The sequence below is a fragment of the Chrysochloris asiatica genome, unplaced genomic scaffold (genome assembly GCF_000296735.1).
Source record: "Chrysochloris asiatica unplaced genomic scaffold, ChrAsi1.0 scaffold00102, whole genome shotgun sequence".
Classification (NCBI taxonomy): domain Eukaryota; kingdom Metazoa; phylum Chordata; class Mammalia; order Afrosoricida; family Chrysochloridae; genus Chrysochloris; species Chrysochloris asiatica.
The window spans coordinates 8,396,914-8,414,647 of NW_006408620.1; the positions used below are offsets into that span (position 1 = coordinate 8,396,914).

Genomic DNA, 17,734 nt, shown 5'->3' on the forward strand with positions numbered 1-17,734 from the left:
TTGCCTTACTCCTGTGAGCATTTCATGCTTTAAAAACTCCAAAGTGACGATAAATATTAAGCTAGGATCTGTCCTGAGTTGGTCTTGTTGATAGCAGCCCCAGTTATTCACATGTTAGCATATGAATGACTGCACACAAGCAGGCACATTGGTGCGGTCCATGGACTACTGGTGTTGGGTGCTGTCCAGTTGCTTCCGACTCACAGCGATGCCTCAGGACAGAGTAGAACTGCCCCGTAGGTTTGCATTGTCTGTAATCGTTATGGAAGCAGACTGCCAGGTCTTCTCCTGGGTCACTTCTGGGTGGGTTTGAACATCCAATCTCTAGGTTAGCAGCTGAATGCTTGTGTGCACCTCCACAAGCCTTCAATGCAGTGAATCTCAAGGTGCTCCCAATAGTTTACCTGGCACATGCCCATTTGTGTAACATTCTTGAAATGGTAAGGATGGAGAGATGAGTGGTTTCTAGGAGTTGTGTGGGAGGAGGAGAGGGACCCACAGGAAGGACAAGGGTGTGGCGATATAAAAGGGATCCGTGTGGTGACAGAAGCAGTCTGTTTCTTTGTTGACTGTGGAAGTGACCCCCGGCACAGAACTGAACACAGTCAGACGGGCACAAGTCAGTTTGGAGGATTGGTGTGTAGCTTGCTACAACATTAGTATTCTGGTGCTCATAGGGTTTATGTGAGCTGTCTAGAGCTAACACGGATCTCTGTGTTTCTTACCCCTGCATGTAAATCTTATGTGACCTGGAAATGAAGTCAGACTGATAGAGTAGGTAGGAACTGTGCAGTAGTGTACAATTCTGTTTTTGTGGGTTTGTTTCCCCAAAGAGGCCCTGGTGATGCAAGCAGTTAAGCACACAGCTGCTAATGGGCATGTTGACTGTTGGTACCCAGCAGCCGCAAGACCTGGCAATCTGCTCCTGTAAAGGATCTGAGCGTGCTCACTGGGCCGTCCTGGGGGCAGTTAGGTTCTGTCTGGCCTGCAATCCACTGGATGGCACCTAACAAAAAACCGCGCAGACTGTTGACACAGAAGTGTGCGTTTCTAAGAGCTGATTTACATAGGTTAGGGCCTCCTGACCCCTTCACCTGTCTGAGCTGTGAGCCAGCTCTTGGCCCACAGCACCTCCCGAATCCGTAAATGGAGGGATGGCTTCTACACTGCCTTCCTCCAGGATGCTGATTTGCATCAGATTGTGTCCAGTGCACATAGTTCTTAACTCATGTAGCTCCTCCTCACCTGTGGGAGTGGGAGGGCTGAGGCTCTAGTGCCCCAGCGCCAACGCATGCCCTTCTCCAGCCGTCCTGGTTAACTGCTCCTCCAAGCTCGCCCCCTGGTGTCTGTGAGGGGAAAAGACGTATTTCATGTGGGTGCATAATGCCAAAACGCTTCATTTACAACTTTGATACCAGTTATTTTTTGCCCAACTCTAATCTTTTTTTTTTTTTTTGAGTTTTTATTGTGACTTGAGCGATAGTTTACATGGGAGAACATCAGTTTTACACTCATCGTTTCAGTGCAGCGGTTTTCATCTCCATGCATGCAAGTCTAATCTTGACAAGACTTTCTGCTTTGCTGCTGCATTTTGTTTATTTAGTTGTTGTTGACACTGCACACAGCCAAACACACACCAGTTCAACAGTTTCTGCACATACTGTTCTGTGGTACTGATGAGGTCTTCCGGTGGGACCATTCTCACCCTCCCTGTCTGAGTTGATCCCCCCTCATTAACATAAGCTCACTGTCTCTTAAGCTTCCCCTTATTTTGGTCCCATGGAGATAGATCTTAAAAAGAACATAGTGCTCAAGACAGACATTTTTATACTAGTTAAGCTAAACCATTTACTTGGTTTTAAGAAGACTTCAGAGGAGCTTTTTGGTTGAAGGTTTAAAGGTGATCTCATTGGCTGTTGTTTCAAAGATTAAGCCAGCCTCCACGAGAATTTTCAGTTCTTTTCTTCACTTTCCCCCTTCTGGCCAGGAGTCTTTTATGGACTCGTCAATCAAAATATTCAGCAGTGGTAGCCAGACACCATCCAATTCGTGTCTCCTGGCAGTGCTCTGCCTTTGTTTCCATGACTTTTTAGTTTGGAGTAATTATTTCTACATTTTCAGGAAAGTTGCCAAGTTAATACAAGAGAGTTGGGAGGGAGCCCCCCTGGTCCCTATTGTTGGCATCTTACATCACCAGGACTCACCTGTCATAAGTCAGGCTGGGGGTGGTGCATGACCACTATCCAAACCCCAAGCTTCTCTTGGGATTTCACAGTTTTCCCATCAACACCCTTGTGTTCTTGGACCACCCTGCCTTTTGAAGAGAGTGATCTAAATTTGCCAAGTTGTTGGAGTGTGTTTTGGGTTCTGAGCATCAGAATTTTGTGGGAGCTTCCTTTTTTTGGTCAAGAATGTTGCGGTTACCACCTAGAGATTCTGTGCAGTCATGCTGATGTGGGTGTGAGAAGAACCTTCCCTCTCCCCTCCCCCACCCAGAAGATTCTGCTGCAAAATCATGCCAACATGGCTGGGAACCACAGGCTCGGAGGAGAAGGTAACTTCTTTGGGATTCCTTCTGCTACTGATGATTTCAGAGGACCAGTATCTATGTATCTAAATGGTCCTTCTGGAATGGAGTTGGGATTGTCGTGGAAAAATAGTATGGGACTGAAATTTCTCTATAGTCCCCTATCTGGTTTTCTAATTCATCTCGATAATTCCTCTTTTCAAGTAGTGTTCTTCACGGACTCAGAAGTGCGTGCTCACTCACTTCTTTCTGTCCTTGGTGAAGAATGTAGGCTTTTGGGGGAATTGTTTCATGACATGTCATGGCGTGACCCTGAAGAAGTCATGTATCTGTAGAAGGCCAGTCTAGCCAGCAGGGTTTGTCCACAGATCTGAAGGGTGGCGTGGAGCTCAGGTGGGGGAATTGTTTGTCTCTTACAAGCACCAGACTGTGAACCACAAGCGTGGTTCGAGCCCACCAGCTGTTCCACAGGAGAACGATGAGGCTTTCTGCGCCCACAAAGATTTAAAGCTTCAGAAACCCTCTGCAAGGTCGCTATGAGTCGGAACCGACTCGATGGCACTTAACAACAATATGGATGTTCGAAAGGTGAGGTGTTTTGGAGGGAGGTGAGTCGGTTTGAGGGCAGACATAATCCCTGGAGACCTGCCATTGATTCTGGGGCTTGTCTCTTCCCATGGCACCATATTGTTCAATTGCTTCCCCCTCTTGCCCACCCTTTGTCCACCTGCCCTTGGGAGAAAGGACAAAGGAAATGGTAGTAGATGTTTAGTGAGACCTGGAGAGGGGAGCACACAGGCCCCAGTCAGAAGCAGGGGTGTCAACTTTGTTGGATGGAACTGGGGGTAGAAGAGGTTCTCTAATTCAACTAGGCAGGGACTGCACGCTGGCCAGCACACTCCGTATGCTCCAGTTTTAATAGAGCTCTGGTTGTGGTCACAGGCTTCTATCGAGTACTGGTAAGGGGGGAGTGTGGGGCTGACAAGGGTCTCATTCCTCCCCATTCCCCACCCTTCAGGTCTGACAGAGCTCCATCTTTGTGGCCAAGGCACCACCTGGGGACCATGCTGGACTCTAGCTTTTGATAGCCACAAGGTTTCATTGGAGTGTTGGGAGTGGGGACTGCTAACGATTTGTGACCAAAAATGTCAAAGCCAACAAACAGTTGACCACTTTGCCCTTTGGTCTGTTAACTGGATGGCCCTATGTGATTGATGGTTCTTCAGCCTCATTTCCGTAGCAATTGACATGTGTTCTCTGGGGGCTGGGTGGGGGGCTGTTGTGACATCACAAATGGAAGTTAGTGGGAAGTAAATGTGAATATAAAAGTTGGTGTAATCATCTCGAAAAAACAGGTCTTATAACTTGCCAAGGTGGCTTCATGTGTATTTTCTAAAGTTATTCTCTGAAAGAGCATTTTGTGCCTTTTACATATATGATATATATATATATAATTATAATTATGCCTGTGATACTTACCACAAGACTTGCCGTTAAAAGTTTCCCAAGCCCAAGTCATGGAAACCATCTCCTGATATATTTCGGAGTGCAATACATTCATTTGGGAACGCTAATTACTTTATGTTTTTCCTATAAACACTTGGCTTATCAGGGACATGTCTTAATGACGAGGTATTACAGATTGCTACTCTGATTTTTTGTCCAAAAAATATATATAATAATAAGATTTCTTATATGTTTGGTCACATCAGAGTTAATGCTGTCTGAGAAAGCTTCAGCTGAACAAGTTGTATATACGGAGGGGTCACTTTATGTAGTGAGAGATGTATGGACTTGGCAGGACGAGGAGACAGGCTTTACTACCTTGTTGTTAAGTGCTGTCTAGTTGGTTCCAACTCATTGCAGCCCTCTATAGGGTTGCTGGAGTCCTGGTGTGGCACTGTGGGTTAATGCATTAGACTGCAAAGTCGTATGAACTGCAAGGTCAGCGGTTCAAGTTCACCAGCTGCTCCTTGGAAACCCTGTACAGGGTCCCTATGGGTCGGAATTGACTTAATGGCACTTGACAACAGCAACACTGGGGTTTCTAGGAGTCTGTTTGAATCACTAGGTTTTCGGTTCAGGCTCACCAGCCTCTCCTTGGAAACCTTATACAAGGTCGCTGTGAGTCAGAGCTGACTTGACGGCCCTTAACAACAATAGGGTTTCCAAAGGAGCAGTTGGTGGGTTTGAACTGCCAGCCTTGTGGATCGCAGTCCAATGCTGATCCCACAGCGCCACACCCCGAGTCCTTACGGCCTTAGAATTTAGGATATTTCTGGAAGCCCAGGACAAACCTTGTGTGGTCCAGGGATTTGCCTTGTCTTAATTAACATTTGGATCCTCCTGCTGAACTGCTTCATTTCTGAGGCGCTTTTAAAACTGGCTGTGTGGTCCCTCAGGAGCGAGGCTAGAACTGCCAGCATAGTCTACACCGACCCCGCCGCCTTTCACTAGAAACTTCGTGGGGCTCGTGTTGACCAGATGGTGTTCTTCACTCACATGATGGACCGACCCTGAGCCTTTGTCACTTCACAGCCACTGGCCTTGACCAGCTGAGCCCCGTCCCCGTTGATTTACGGGATGGAGAAGCACAAACTGGCCACCCCAGCATGAGTACATACCTTGGTGTACTGCTCAGAAGCTGGGCCTTACTGGGGCCGATGCTGGAGAGTTGTCTTCATTAGCGTTGGAACGTGACTTACTGGGTTTGCTTCAGTCACCACACTGCAGTTCATCACATGGTTAGAAAAAAGGAGAGCAGAACCTATTTCTCTTTGCCACGCTGGCTCTGGAGAGTGTTGGCATGGTCATCCGTGGATCTCAGGACCTGGTCTTGATCTGGATGATGGCCATGACTTTTAGTGATAAAAGGACCCCCTCTAACATCAGCAGAACCAACCCCTTCAAGAGGCCTTTCAGCTACAGTCTAAACTATCTCGTCACCTCATGAAGCTTTGCATCGAGATTAGTTGTAGGATCCTGTGACTTATGGACAGTTAAGACTGCTTACATTGATGAATCCTTGTTTTAGGAGCGATGTCTTGTTTCATATCTGAGAAATCTTAGACAAATCAAGTCTAAGAGCAATCGTAGTAGAACAGATTTGAACTGACACACTCGATTTTTTAAAAAATCAGGCATACTTCAAGCACATTATTTTAAGGCGTATGGTATCACATGGTGATAGATAAGCACTGAATGGTAACCACAGGGTCAGCAGGTTAAACCCACCAGTCAGTCACTTCTCAGAAGCCCTATACAGGGTTACTATGAGTCAGATTGGACTCAAAAGCACTAACGACAACTGTCGTCCCTGCCTGTCACCCACCGACTACCACTGAGTCCGTTTCAACTCACAGTGATCCTATTATCCTATAGGGCAGATACTTACTCTCTGAAACCCTCTCTCAGGTTTCAGACGATAAGTATTTACGGAAGCATGCAGCCTCGACTGTCTCCAGCAGAGTGACTGATAAATTTGAACTGCTGGGTTTGCGATAATAACCCAGTGCTTAACCGTAGCACCACCAGCATGCTGCTGTCCTGAGCCCCCTAATAGGTTCTCATGTCCTTCTGAAGCCTCTTGGATGTAAAGGGAAGCAAGAAGTCCCTTTTTAGAACAAAAATTGCATGTGCTGTCTTGACTGTTTTAAACATAGAGAAGTTTCCATATAGGTACATTGAGTACTATTTTTGTTAAACTGCTGGATAACGTCCCATTGCTGGGATGTGCCATGATAAAAGCATTTTTCTTCGTAAAGTGCTTTTATGATACTCTGATACTGTTTCAAGAGGATGTTGTTTTTAAGTGCTGTTGAGTCAATTCTGACTCATAGTGACTCTGTATAGGGTTTCCGAGGAGTGAGCAGCCTAGTGGGTTTGAACTGCCAACTTCGCAGTAGCAGTCCAGTGCTTATCCTGCAGTGCCACAAGAGGACAGGTGTGAATTAAAGACATGTTGAAGTCTTAATTTTTTTTTCTCCCTTCTCACTTTGGCACATGTTATTCCCAGAGCTTGGACTAGTTGTTCAACACCAACAAAAGGAGTTTTTCTCCTTTTTGTCTCGCCACTAAATATACATCTAATTGCTGTTCCTCTCCCAACTTTATTTTGTTTCTGGTAAGAGTGATGTGATCCTAGAAGGACCAGCGCAATAATATATGTGTATTTTTTTAACAATAGCTTTTAAATAAAGTATCTATATATGAATATTTCATAAAACAACTGTCAGCAAGTATCTGTCTCCATTTAGGTGGTAGTACTTAATTTCTTGTGGAGTTGTGGCATGGTGCTGTAGGATCAACACTGGACTGCTAACCGCAAGGTCGGCAGTTCAAACATACGAGCTGCTACTCAGAAAACCCTATACAGAGTTGCTATGAGTTGGAATTGATTCTATAACACTTAACAACAACAGCAACTTTCTTGATATTTTCCAGGGTTTCTCAAGTGTTTGTGGTCCACATGAGGAAAAGAAAGTATAACTTACCAGAAACTACTTTGGGGTTTACTGAAGTAATCTGATAGCTTTGAGTTTGGGAGCTTGCTTAGAGGGGGCTGGGAGTGGTGCTCTCCACGGTGCTGAACTAAACCGCAGGGCAGGATGGCTTTGAGAGGAGACCCGGCTCACATTTAACATTTAAAAGAGCACATCTCTCGTTTGTGCCCAAGACTTTTCATTTATTTTTGATTGCCTGCTGTTGGGGAAAGCCAGCTGTACAACGTGGGGACCGGTGTTCTTCCACTGAGCTTTTCTTACTGAGGAAGAAAAGGTGGAGTCCAGAAGTGTGGCCTTTTTGTCCAATACAGCCACTATTTACGTCACAAATGTCGCCTTTTTCTTCTGTAGGTTGATCTATGTCAATGTAAGATAAGGTCATGTTTTGTTTTTGATTTAAAAAAAAAATTTTCCCGTTAATATACACAAAGCAAAAGCACACACCAATTCTTCCGTTTCTGTATGGGCAGTTTGGTGACATTGATGGCGTTCTGAGTGGTTCCCCCCTCGAGAACATACACTCGCTGCCCCAAGGTTCAGGTCTAACCTTTTTGTTACTGTTGTCAGTTTGGTCCTATAGAGACAGTTCTTAAAGGAGCTCAGTGCTCAAGCAGGCATGTTTTACTAATTAAGCTCAATTGTTGTTTGGTTGTTAGGCTTGAGGGGATATTTTTGGTGTAAGTTTAAACATGTTCTAAAATGAGCCATAGTTTCCGGGGTTCATCCAGCCTCCATGGCTCCAGGAAGTTTGTTGTTGTTGTTGTTATGTGCTGTGGAGCTGGTTCCGACTCATAGTGATCCTGTACAGGGTTTCTGAGGCTGTAAATCATGACGGGAGCAGAAAGCCTCATCTTTCTCCCTCGGAACAGCTGGTAGTTTCCGAACTGCTTGGATTCCATGAAATTTTGAGATTCTGCTCTGCATTTTTCTCCCTTTTTAATGAATGAAAATAAAAATAGTGATGAGAATGTTACAACTGTAGCTTACACCTTAAATTTGCCAGTTGTTGCTTAAAAGTTTTGAGCCTCAACTTCTGATACATAATAAAACCTTTGAAGCAGATTTCAGTAAGCGCGCAGAAAGACAAAAATCCGTCTATCCTCTCTGTCCTTCCTGGGCTCTGAGAATGCCATCTCCCCCATAGCTCCTCCACTCCAGGCCCCCAGAACTCTGGGCTTGGTTATTGCATGGATGTATGCTTTCATTATTTAGCAGTTGTCCAGCAGCACCTGGAGAATAACAATGTGATGTGTTCGAGGCACTCACATGTGTCCATGAAGAAAAGTTAGAAGTGTTTATTTCAATCTGTATTGTTCTGTATATAGTTAGTATCGCTTTACAATTAAATTGTCTCTAGGGTTGAGTTTTAATGTGTAGGAAACTGGTTTGCAAGATAATGATTCAAAACTTCTACCTCCACGTACACGTAAAGGTTCTCAGATCTAAAGAATAGAATGAAGGACCAGTAGAATTCAAGTTAAATTCGAAATTTCACATAAATAAGAAGCAGTTTTCAATATTGCCGATGGAGCAGATACTGTGTGTTAAAATTAACACTCACCGTCTTGAAAGCAGCAAGTTTCTTAGGACCCCACAAGCAGTGAGCACCTCTAGGATTAAATTAGCTGTTTCTGTTTTATTACAGTAAATAAAATGATCTCTTGTAGAAGTAACAGTTGTGTATATTTAATCCAAGCCACGAAAATAGAAACCATGAACTTCTTTGTTTCTTGAAAGCTGGAGACACAGACGACCCACCCAGGATTACCCAGAACCCTGTCATCAATGGGAATGTGGCCATGAGTGATGGACATAACAATACAGAGGAGGACATGGAGGACGGTAAGTGCCGGTGGCTTGTGTGTTTGCTGTGGGCGGAAAGCTTGCCGGGAGCACACAAACCAGATGCGGCTGAGTTACTTTAGAGCAGCTAGCTTTCAGGAGGTTGTATCTGAACATCTGAGCCGCTTTTGCTTTTGAATCAAAAGGTTCCCTGTACATTCCCAGGTAAGTAGACTTCACCCCAGCCCAGGTGAGGCGATTCAGATGCCGGTGTTTGTAACAGATGGGCACTTAGTCCTGCCCACACTTTTCCGGCCACGGTTTGTGGCAGTCCAGTTCAGCACAACTGTGTCTCACTCTCCTTTCCTTTCTGTCTGCAACAAGAACCTCCAGACTTTGGAAATCGGCTTTCCATTGCATTGCCACTGTGTATGTGTATATCGGTTGTCTGTGGCCAATAAGCCCTCCTAGCCCCGTGAGGTGTGGAATGAGAGAGTCAAGCTCTGGGCGCCATTCTCCCACACCAACGTCTGGTCTCGATCATAGACATGTGTATGTGCGTGGCCACGTTGTGCTCAGGAGGTCTCTGGTGTTTCGTTGGTTTGGTTGTTTTTCTTCTGGGAGTATGTCTTCATTATAACGTAGACGTTTGCGTGGTCAGAATCCCAAGGAGGTGGCAGCAGGTGATTGCTTTATGCAGCCCCCGGAATCTTGCCCTGTGATACGCAGCCGTGTTGTGTCGTGAGCGCGTCCATCCATCCATCCTCATGAGGGTGTGTCCTTCCCAGGGGAGTAACAGGGCAGTTGAAAGAGACCATCAGTCACAGGCTGCGCCACCAAAAGGACTGCTGTCCAGACCTCCTGCCAAAAGGTCAGCCTCCAGAGAAACTGGAGCTGAGAAACTTCAGTACTGCTTTCCCTGGCCGAGGCGGTATCTGAGGAAGGTAAAGAGGTGTGGGTCAAACCCCATGCTTGGTTACCTGTGGAGCACGCGTCCTTCTGAGACCAGGGCAGCGGTCTGGGTGTGGTCTCTTCTTCAGGACAGGGTGTGAGGTTGGGATCAGTTGTCTTCCCTGTGGAGCAAGAGTGGACCCAACCAGGTCAGATCACACCCCGTTAAGTTTCCCCAGACCAAGCTGATTGATACTAATGTGTCTGCAGTTTTCATTTTGTTTTTCCCACCTAAGGTTGTGGTGGGGAGGCTGTGTGGTTGTAGGTCTCAGGTAGGCTCAGCCTGCACATGGTTGCCATTTTGAGTCCGAGGATTCTTTAGTTTCCACAAAGGCAATTCCCACGAGTGTTTCTGCAGTTTGTTTGTGTCCTCTCTAAGGGGTGGGGAGTGCTGGGCACGGTGTATAGATGTAGATATAAGGTAGGCTTTCTAGCCTAGATGCAGTCTGGGTCAGAGAATTCTTTGGGGTGGGGAAGAGTTGGGTTGTTCTGTGCACTTTAGGAGGGTGCCTATGTCTCTGGGCCCAGAATCACCATGCCTGAGAACCACTAATCCTGTGAGGCTTGGTGAAGGTAAACTCTTTACTTTTGAGGCACATCCTGCTGAGTCTCCAGTAGTAAGTAATGGTGCCTTAGAGCGGGGTTGTGCCCCTGTTCTGGTTTCTGAAATGGAGAGCTAGCTGCAGGAGAAAGAGGGCAGTCTTCTGTAGGGCTTCCCTTCTGGTTGGAATGTGAGGTACCCATTGAAAGGCAGAACGGATTGATGAGTGAAAAGGCTGTATGGACTTTGTGGCAGGACAGAACCTGCTTGGAAGATCGTTCACACACACCCCACCCCTACCCCACCCCCTGTGGTTCCAGGCATAGAATTCTTAGTTTGAGGCCTCGTTTTCCAAGGTGATGTGTCTTGTGAGGCACTGTGTGTGTAAGCATGTGGCTAGGTGTCCAGAATTCTAGGGTGTATGGCGGGGGCTAGGGCAAAGAGTGTCTTGACGGTAGGGCTTCTCACTCTTCACTCTGCTCACATACAGCGCTTCTCCTGAAGAGTTTCATTAGGACCCGCACACTTCAGAACCCCCATTCCCTGAGTCTCACATTAGGACGGCTGATCAGGGAAACATTGGATTAGGATTGTTTGGGACCTGAGTCGTCAGTGCCTTGACCGGTGTGCAGCTCAGGCGTCCTTGTTTGTCTGAGGGATTGGGGAGGGACTAGAGGAATGTACACTTGCAGTGGGGAGCATCCGCAATGAAAGCCGGCCTGTTGCCATCGGTGGTGGAGTCGCTTTTCCGGTCACACTTGCTCTGCTTCCTTTCAGCTCTGCCTTAGACAATCAGACTGCGCCACAGACCTAGACAGACCTAGATTTAGAGTGCTGGAACCGCCTTGGGATCTAACTCGGATCTGCAAAGATTTGTATTAGAGCTCACCGTCCAGGTTTGATGAAATCACTACACAGAAGCCATTTGAGAAAGTGTCAGGCTGGCCTTTTTGATTTAAAAACCCAAAGCGTGGCCTTCTTCTTTGCTTTTCGCCATGTAGCCACAGCCCCGGTCAGTACACTGGCCTTTTAGCTGCGGAGGTAGGATTGGTATTAGAATGGGTGCGTGGTTGGGTTGCTCTGAGCAATGGGATAGCTGATGCCACGCCCACATCCTCCGAGGCCTCGTCTGGAGTTGACCGATGCTAGGTGAACACTCTGTTAGCTTAGCGACAGTGGCTGCGAGCGGGTCAGTGCTTATACCTGGATAACCGTCAGTCCTGAGGATACAGCATATCCTCTCTAATGTCAACCCCTCTCTTTTACCATATAGACGGGCCGCGGGTTACAAACTTACTGACCTACACACAGATCCTGTTAGCCCTTTCATGCGACGTGGGTTTGCCCTGACTTTGAGCTGATTGAACACATACACACACACACACAACACACACACACAGAGCAGTTTGTTAACCCCTTCACCTTCCCTTGCTGCAGCTTTAAGTCATGGAGAGGCCGGGAGCTGAGTGAGGACCATCCACGTGTGCTCTGACTGAGCAGCAAAATCATCAGAAAGCTAGAGCTACAAGAAGGGCTCCTGTTTGCCCTGGCACACTGCCTCTGAGTGCAGATGCCCAGGAAGGGGTGGCACAGCGCAGAGGCTGCTACACGCTTCCTTGAAGACATGTGTTGGTCAGACTCAAGGAACCCCTTCTGGGAAGCTGATTTAGGCCAACCTCTCTGCCAGGGATGGAGTTCAAGTTTGCATCTGTTTTGGGAGGAAGGGATGTGGGGGTCGGCTTGGTAGGGCCTCCTGCCTTGCCATGTTGGTATTTCATTTCCTTTCTCAATTATTGTATCAGTCTGAAGTGTTTAGAACCACTGGGCTGAGATTTTTATTCCTTTGAAGCCTCTTGCTAAACCACTTCATGCAGGTACTGAGGAAAGTTCATTCTAGGAAAGCGCCTGGCGCAGGGGCCAAGTTGTATGCATAATTGGACACACGTGAATGAAGTGCTGGGGCCGTCCCATGTGTGGGGGCAGAGACACATGAACAGGAGAGCCTGCCACTGAAACACGGACTCTCACCCTTGTTTGTGCCTGCCAAGTATTTGAGGAATTCACAAGTTTGGTTAAAACATAAGATTGAAGAACAAAATGGCATTTACTCGTTGTTGGAGCTAAGTGCTATCGAGGTGGTTCCAACTCATAAAGTGTCCCCCCCATCTGTAGTTTCTGAGGAGCAGCTGGTGGGTTTGAACCACTGACCTTACAGTTAGCCTTCCAGTGCTGATTCTATAGCACCACACCAGGCTTCCATTTACTCATCGAATGCATCAGTCTATGTCTACAGAAACCTCCCCTTAAGGAGAGCCATACTGTGGGCTGGCGCGCAGTGAGGCCAGCCTTGCCCCCGGGGGAGGGGATGGGTTGGCTCTCCAGGTGTGCTGTTCTGCAGTGGTCCTCGTTGGGTCGCCTTCTGTATGCTTCCATGGTCTCTGTTAAGCAGGCACATGTTCCTGCTCTAAGGTTACCAGAGTCTGCTGTCGGCTGGTTAGTGTGAACAAATCTTGGGTGCTGAGCCTCTCCGTCAGCACTCTTTTATAAAGCTCTTGGGATTGGCCTCATCACCTCAGTGAGCCTCCATTTCTTCACCTGTGAAGCAGGAATTGAGTAGCACCTACTCTTGCCTGGCACCATTTAAGTACTGCTCAGATGTGATCTGCATGTCTGGAAAAACATGCCGCAGCATTTATCCCTCCTCGAGACGAAGCGTGGTGTCCTTCAGCCAAGGAGGCTCTGATCCGAGTCCTCCTTCAGACAAAATTCCCCTCTTGCAGCGACTCTCCTTCCCAAGGGCCTCTGCTGAGCTGGGCTCTGTAAAGTACAAACTTTAGGGATCAGGTTTTCTTTAAAAAGGTAAAAGTGACAACTGCCACGCATGCTTTCGATTTTTATTTCTTTGGTGCCAGCGACCACCCTCTCCTGAGGACTATTGGACATGTTTTCTCAAGAACCAATCCAGTCAGATGCACAAGTTCTTACACTGAGAATGACAAGTACTGAGAACTCGCTGGTATTGGGAGCTTGAGGGGCAGGGAGGTCACGCAAACCTGCACCTGACTCTGACCCAAGAGACGCTTGTCCATAGGCTCCACTGATCCCGTAGTGCGGCTCTGGTCCCACCTGTCACCAGCAGGACAGGGCCAGAAAGCATGAGGAAACCTTCACAAATGGACGTGGCAATCTGTCCATGTGGCAGTAACTTCCCTGGGTTTTATAAAAGTGCTCGTCAGGTTGGGGGCACCCACATGTGGAATGTTGATTCCAGTCTGTGGTTCATACATACACCCGCCTCAGCTTGCAGCACACGGTTGGATTTTAGACTGTGACCGCCACACTGTTCTTTTCATTGACAGGAATCTGAATTCGTTATGTTAACACCTGCCATGGAGACTCTTCACATTTCCTGTGTTTTGTGTGATTCCCCCCCCCGAGAGAGCCCATGGAGGGTCTTCCATGGGAATTGTGATTCCATGACGTTCATGTTTAGCTTTAGGACACCCTCTGAGCCATCTTCCTGCCTCCCACAGTTCTGTGCTTCCAGGGCACTGGCGGGCCCCTTCACCTCATGGTGCCCCCACCTACCTCAGTTTCCTTCTCTAGATGCTACCACATCGCTGGTCCTCTCCCCTCCACAGTCCTGTTCCTGACCACATGAGCCCCACTGCCCCCGATTCCTTGTGAAGGAAACCCCGCAGCATAGACATTCCTCCCACCATGTGCAAGGGGAGGCTGGGCTGCTGACTGTCATGGGTCTTCTGAGTTCTGGATTTCATAAGGGAAGGGTCTGTTTATACAGATCCATAAGCCACCTCGCTTGCGTGTAGGTGGTCAGCAAGCTGGAAAGGATGCTGTTGTTTACCGTTGTGGTTGCAGAGATATGTTTGATGCTGTGAGTTTAGTTTGAAGATGCCCGGGCCTCGGTGACTGATGCCACTTTCTCTTGCAGACACCAGCTGGCGCTCTGAGGCCACCTTTCAGTTCACCGTGGAGCGCTTCAGCAGGCTGAGTGAATCGGTCCTGAGCCCTCCGTGCTTTGTGCGAAATCTGCCCTGGAAGATTATGGTGATGCCACGCTTTTATCCAGACCGACCTCACCAAAAAAGCGTAGGATTCTTTCTGCAGTGCAATGCTGAATCTGATTCCACGTAAGATTGCTGAACAATGAGCTTACCAGGCCCCTAGTGCTTCTGTGATTTAATCAAAAGCCGGACTTGATTGGCCAAATGCCGTTTCTCTTTTCCTTGCTGCATCCCTTTAGTTGTTTAAATATATTTCTTTCTTATAAACCCATTGGTAGGTATTCCGTATACTCAAACCAGAAAAGCTTATTTTAAAAAAGCAAATAAAGAACTGTCAAGCAGAAGGTTCTAACCCTCCAAGAAGGTACCTTGGAAGACAAGCCTGGCATCTGTTCTTGAAGGGCTCAGCCTTGAAGACCCCGTGGAGTAGCTCTGCTCTGTACATGTGGGGTGGTTAGGGGTCAGAACCAACAACAGCATGGGCAGAATACAGATGAAGGCATTCCTTAAGACTTTTGTAACCTGTGCCCCTGGCTTATTTTAGGGGTGGGGGAGGGAATTATATATATATGTATACACACACACACATAGATATATTTTAATTCATGTAATTTCAAAACTGAAATATATTATAAAAGACTTAAAATTGAGAATAATCTTGGTGGCCTATTGAGATAAAACCACCACAGTTAGAAATTTCACCTTTTTATGGGTACTTCAAGCTTTACGCCTATTGGTTCTAAGTCAAAGGTTTACGGTTCTCCCCTCCGTGGGTTGTTGTTGTTACATGCCATTGAGTCGGTTCCGTCTCATAGCAACCCTTTGTGGGGTTTCCAAGGAGCGACTGGTGGGTTTGAACTGCCGACAGTGTCACCTTCTAGCAGACGTCAAATTGGCAGGTTGTCTGAGGCACGTGGGTTATTGTCCGAGCGCCCCGCCACCTCCAGCGTGTTGCTTCCTGGAGCCCTTACTTTGCTCCAGCCTGTAATCCATTCTTTTCTTTCTTTGGCTTTAATGTTCAGAGTGCCAAGCCAACTTAAGGATGCAGCTAAGGCCTGTTGTTGTTAAGTGACGTGGAGTCAGTTCTGACTCATAGCAACCGTACACAGGGTTTCTAATGAGTGGCTTTTGGGTTTGAACTGCCAACCCTGCAATTCTAAATGACTTTGCAGTTGAGCACATTATCCTGCAGTACCGCATCAAGGCCTAGCTTAGCTGTAGGTTAAGAGTCTTGCCCATGATGGTGTTCCCACTGGGGTCTGACCAGATGTGTCATGGGGTTGCACTTGGTTAGATGAGTCGACGAATTTAACCTGAATTGTTGTTGGTCAGAGTGTGGTTTCCATCAACCAAGTGTAGGTGTCCCAAGCAGCCAGAAGACCGCTGTGCCGGCACTCGTTTTAAAGCGTCTTAACTGGTTCAGGATTCACTTGTAACCCTCACTCAGACAGCCCAGTTTTTTGTTACTGAGAATAGCCAGGGTGGAAAACGCACCAATCCAATAGTGTCTGTGTTGCTAACGTTCTTCCAATCCAATAGTGTCTGTGTGTACACTTCAGTGACGTTGCTAACGTTCTTCAAGTTGTGAAGCCATTCTCTCCTGCTTTTTCTAAATTGTTCCTCTCCCACTAACATGAAGTCACTGCCCCAAGCGTCCTGTCTTCTCTCAAGTTGCTGTTATTGATTTGATCTCATGTAGATGGTTCTTAGAAGCGCACAGTGCAAGAGGTAGTCATAAAGCCCCATTTTAATACAATCCTTCACTTTGGTGGCTTTTTGAAGCCACCTGTCTTTAGGGTGTTTAAACGTTGTACCACTCAGCTGCCTTGAGGGTCCGCTCTCTTGTGGGCAGGTGTGCACATGCCCAGAGTTCTCTGGCATTGGTGGAGAAACAGCTACCAGGTCACAGACGCCATATTTCTGGGGTCTGCTATGCAGACAGGCAGGAGGGAGTTGCTCCTTCAGAGAACCTGGAGGCCACTGTGCCTGTGTCCTGCAGGGACAGGGTAACATAACGAAGTGGCCGCAGCACTATTTGAATCTGGAGGTTGTTGTCTGTTCATCCATCCCAAAATCCCCATTGTCATAGTTCTTTCCTTTTCCTCTTCTTTAAAAATTATATTCATGTCAAATACGGGCACTGTTTGATGATCAAAAGCTAGTCTTCTACAAAATCAAAAATTTTTTTTAATTCAGAAACTTACTGTATAGAGACCAAAATAAACTTAGCTTAAGATTGTGTAGACATGACAGTTTTTTGTTTAATACACTCGTGAATTAAAACTCTATATACAGGCACCCCTAAACCATTTTAACATCTTTCCCATCAGAGGTTAAATGTGGCCACACACATGCACACATAAAAAGAACAAATAAAAAACAAATTTTTTTTAACTCTAAAAAATATGGGTGCATTTTGTGTGTGTGTGTGTGTGTGTGTGTGTGTGTATAGATAAACAGAACTTTTCCCCTGCTGGTTTTGCTTGGTGTCTTTTTGTACCAGAAGAATGCATGCAGGTGAATCAGACCTACCACGGAAGGCTTAGACTGCTGTCTGTCTGTCTGTCTGTAAACAGGTCGTGGTCTTGCCACGCACAGGCCGTACTGAAGATCATAAACTACAGAGACGACGAGCGGTCCTTCAGCCGCCGTATCAGCCACCTGTTCTTCCATAAGGAAAACGACTGGGGCTTTTCCAACTTCATGGCCTGGAGCGTGAGTTAGCAGTGCACTTGTCTGGGCATCAGTGCCTGTCCCCGCCTCGCTCCCTTCTGTAGATCCCCTTTGTCGATTGAAAAATTTCCAGACGTTGGGGTGAGGGGTCTGTGGACACGCATTTCCTCCACTTTCCCGGCAGAGGTTGTTAGCAGTTGTCTGGATCAAGTCTCATCTTGTCACCAGATACTGAAAGGCAGTTGTAGCCTTCCTGAGGAGCTGAGATTCCTATAAAAGAAACAGCACATCGGGCTCCATCCCTGAGTTAACAGTCACACCTGGGACATAATGAGTCCATTTACCACAGGGCTCTCGGGTAGCAAGCATCCAGCTCTTATGCAAGTTGGATCTCCTCTTTTCTTTTTCATAGGAGGTGACCGATCCTGAGAAAGGGTTCATAGACGATGACAAAGTTACCTTTGAAGTCTTCGTCCAAGCGGATGCTCCCCATGGAGTTGCGTAAGTTTCCCCTTAATGGAGTGATAGTCCAAATGTCTGTGCTGGGGTGAACTGTGCTCGGGTCTTTATTTAACGGAGTGATAATCCATATGTCTGTGCTGGGGTGAACTGTGCTCGGGTCTTTATTTAACGGAGTGATAATCCATATGTCTGTGCTGGGGTGAACTGTACTCGGGTCTTTATTTAACGGAGGTGCGGGTGTCCCGGAAACAAGTCCCCTCTCTGTGCTCAC

General features: G+C 47.0%; 1 protein-coding gene across 3 annotated transcripts in view; it reads left to right on the forward strand.

Moving 5' to 3' along the window:
- Nucleotides 1-17,734, forward strand: part of USP7 (ubiquitin specific peptidase 7 (herpes virus-associated)) — a 69,178-nt gene that overhangs the window by 26,527 nt on the left and 24,917 nt on the right. The window contains exons 1-5 of one of the 3 annotated variants that reach the window (XM_006867224.1): nucleotides 2,446-2,554; nucleotides 8,767-8,871; nucleotides 14,256-14,454; nucleotides 16,905-17,043; nucleotides 17,414-17,502. In XM_006867224.1, coding sequence (XP_006867286.1) covers nucleotides 2,524-2,554; nucleotides 8,767-8,871; nucleotides 14,256-14,454; nucleotides 16,905-17,043; nucleotides 17,414-17,502 — 563 coding nt within the window. In that variant the 5' untranslated portion in view covers nucleotides 2,446-2,523. Of the gene's footprint in view, nucleotides 1-2,445; nucleotides 2,555-8,766; nucleotides 8,872-9,599; nucleotides 9,756-14,255; nucleotides 14,455-16,904; nucleotides 17,044-17,413; nucleotides 17,503-17,734 lie in introns of those variants that run through there. The other 2 variants (XM_006867223.1, XM_006867222.1) reach the window with 2 other exon arrangements.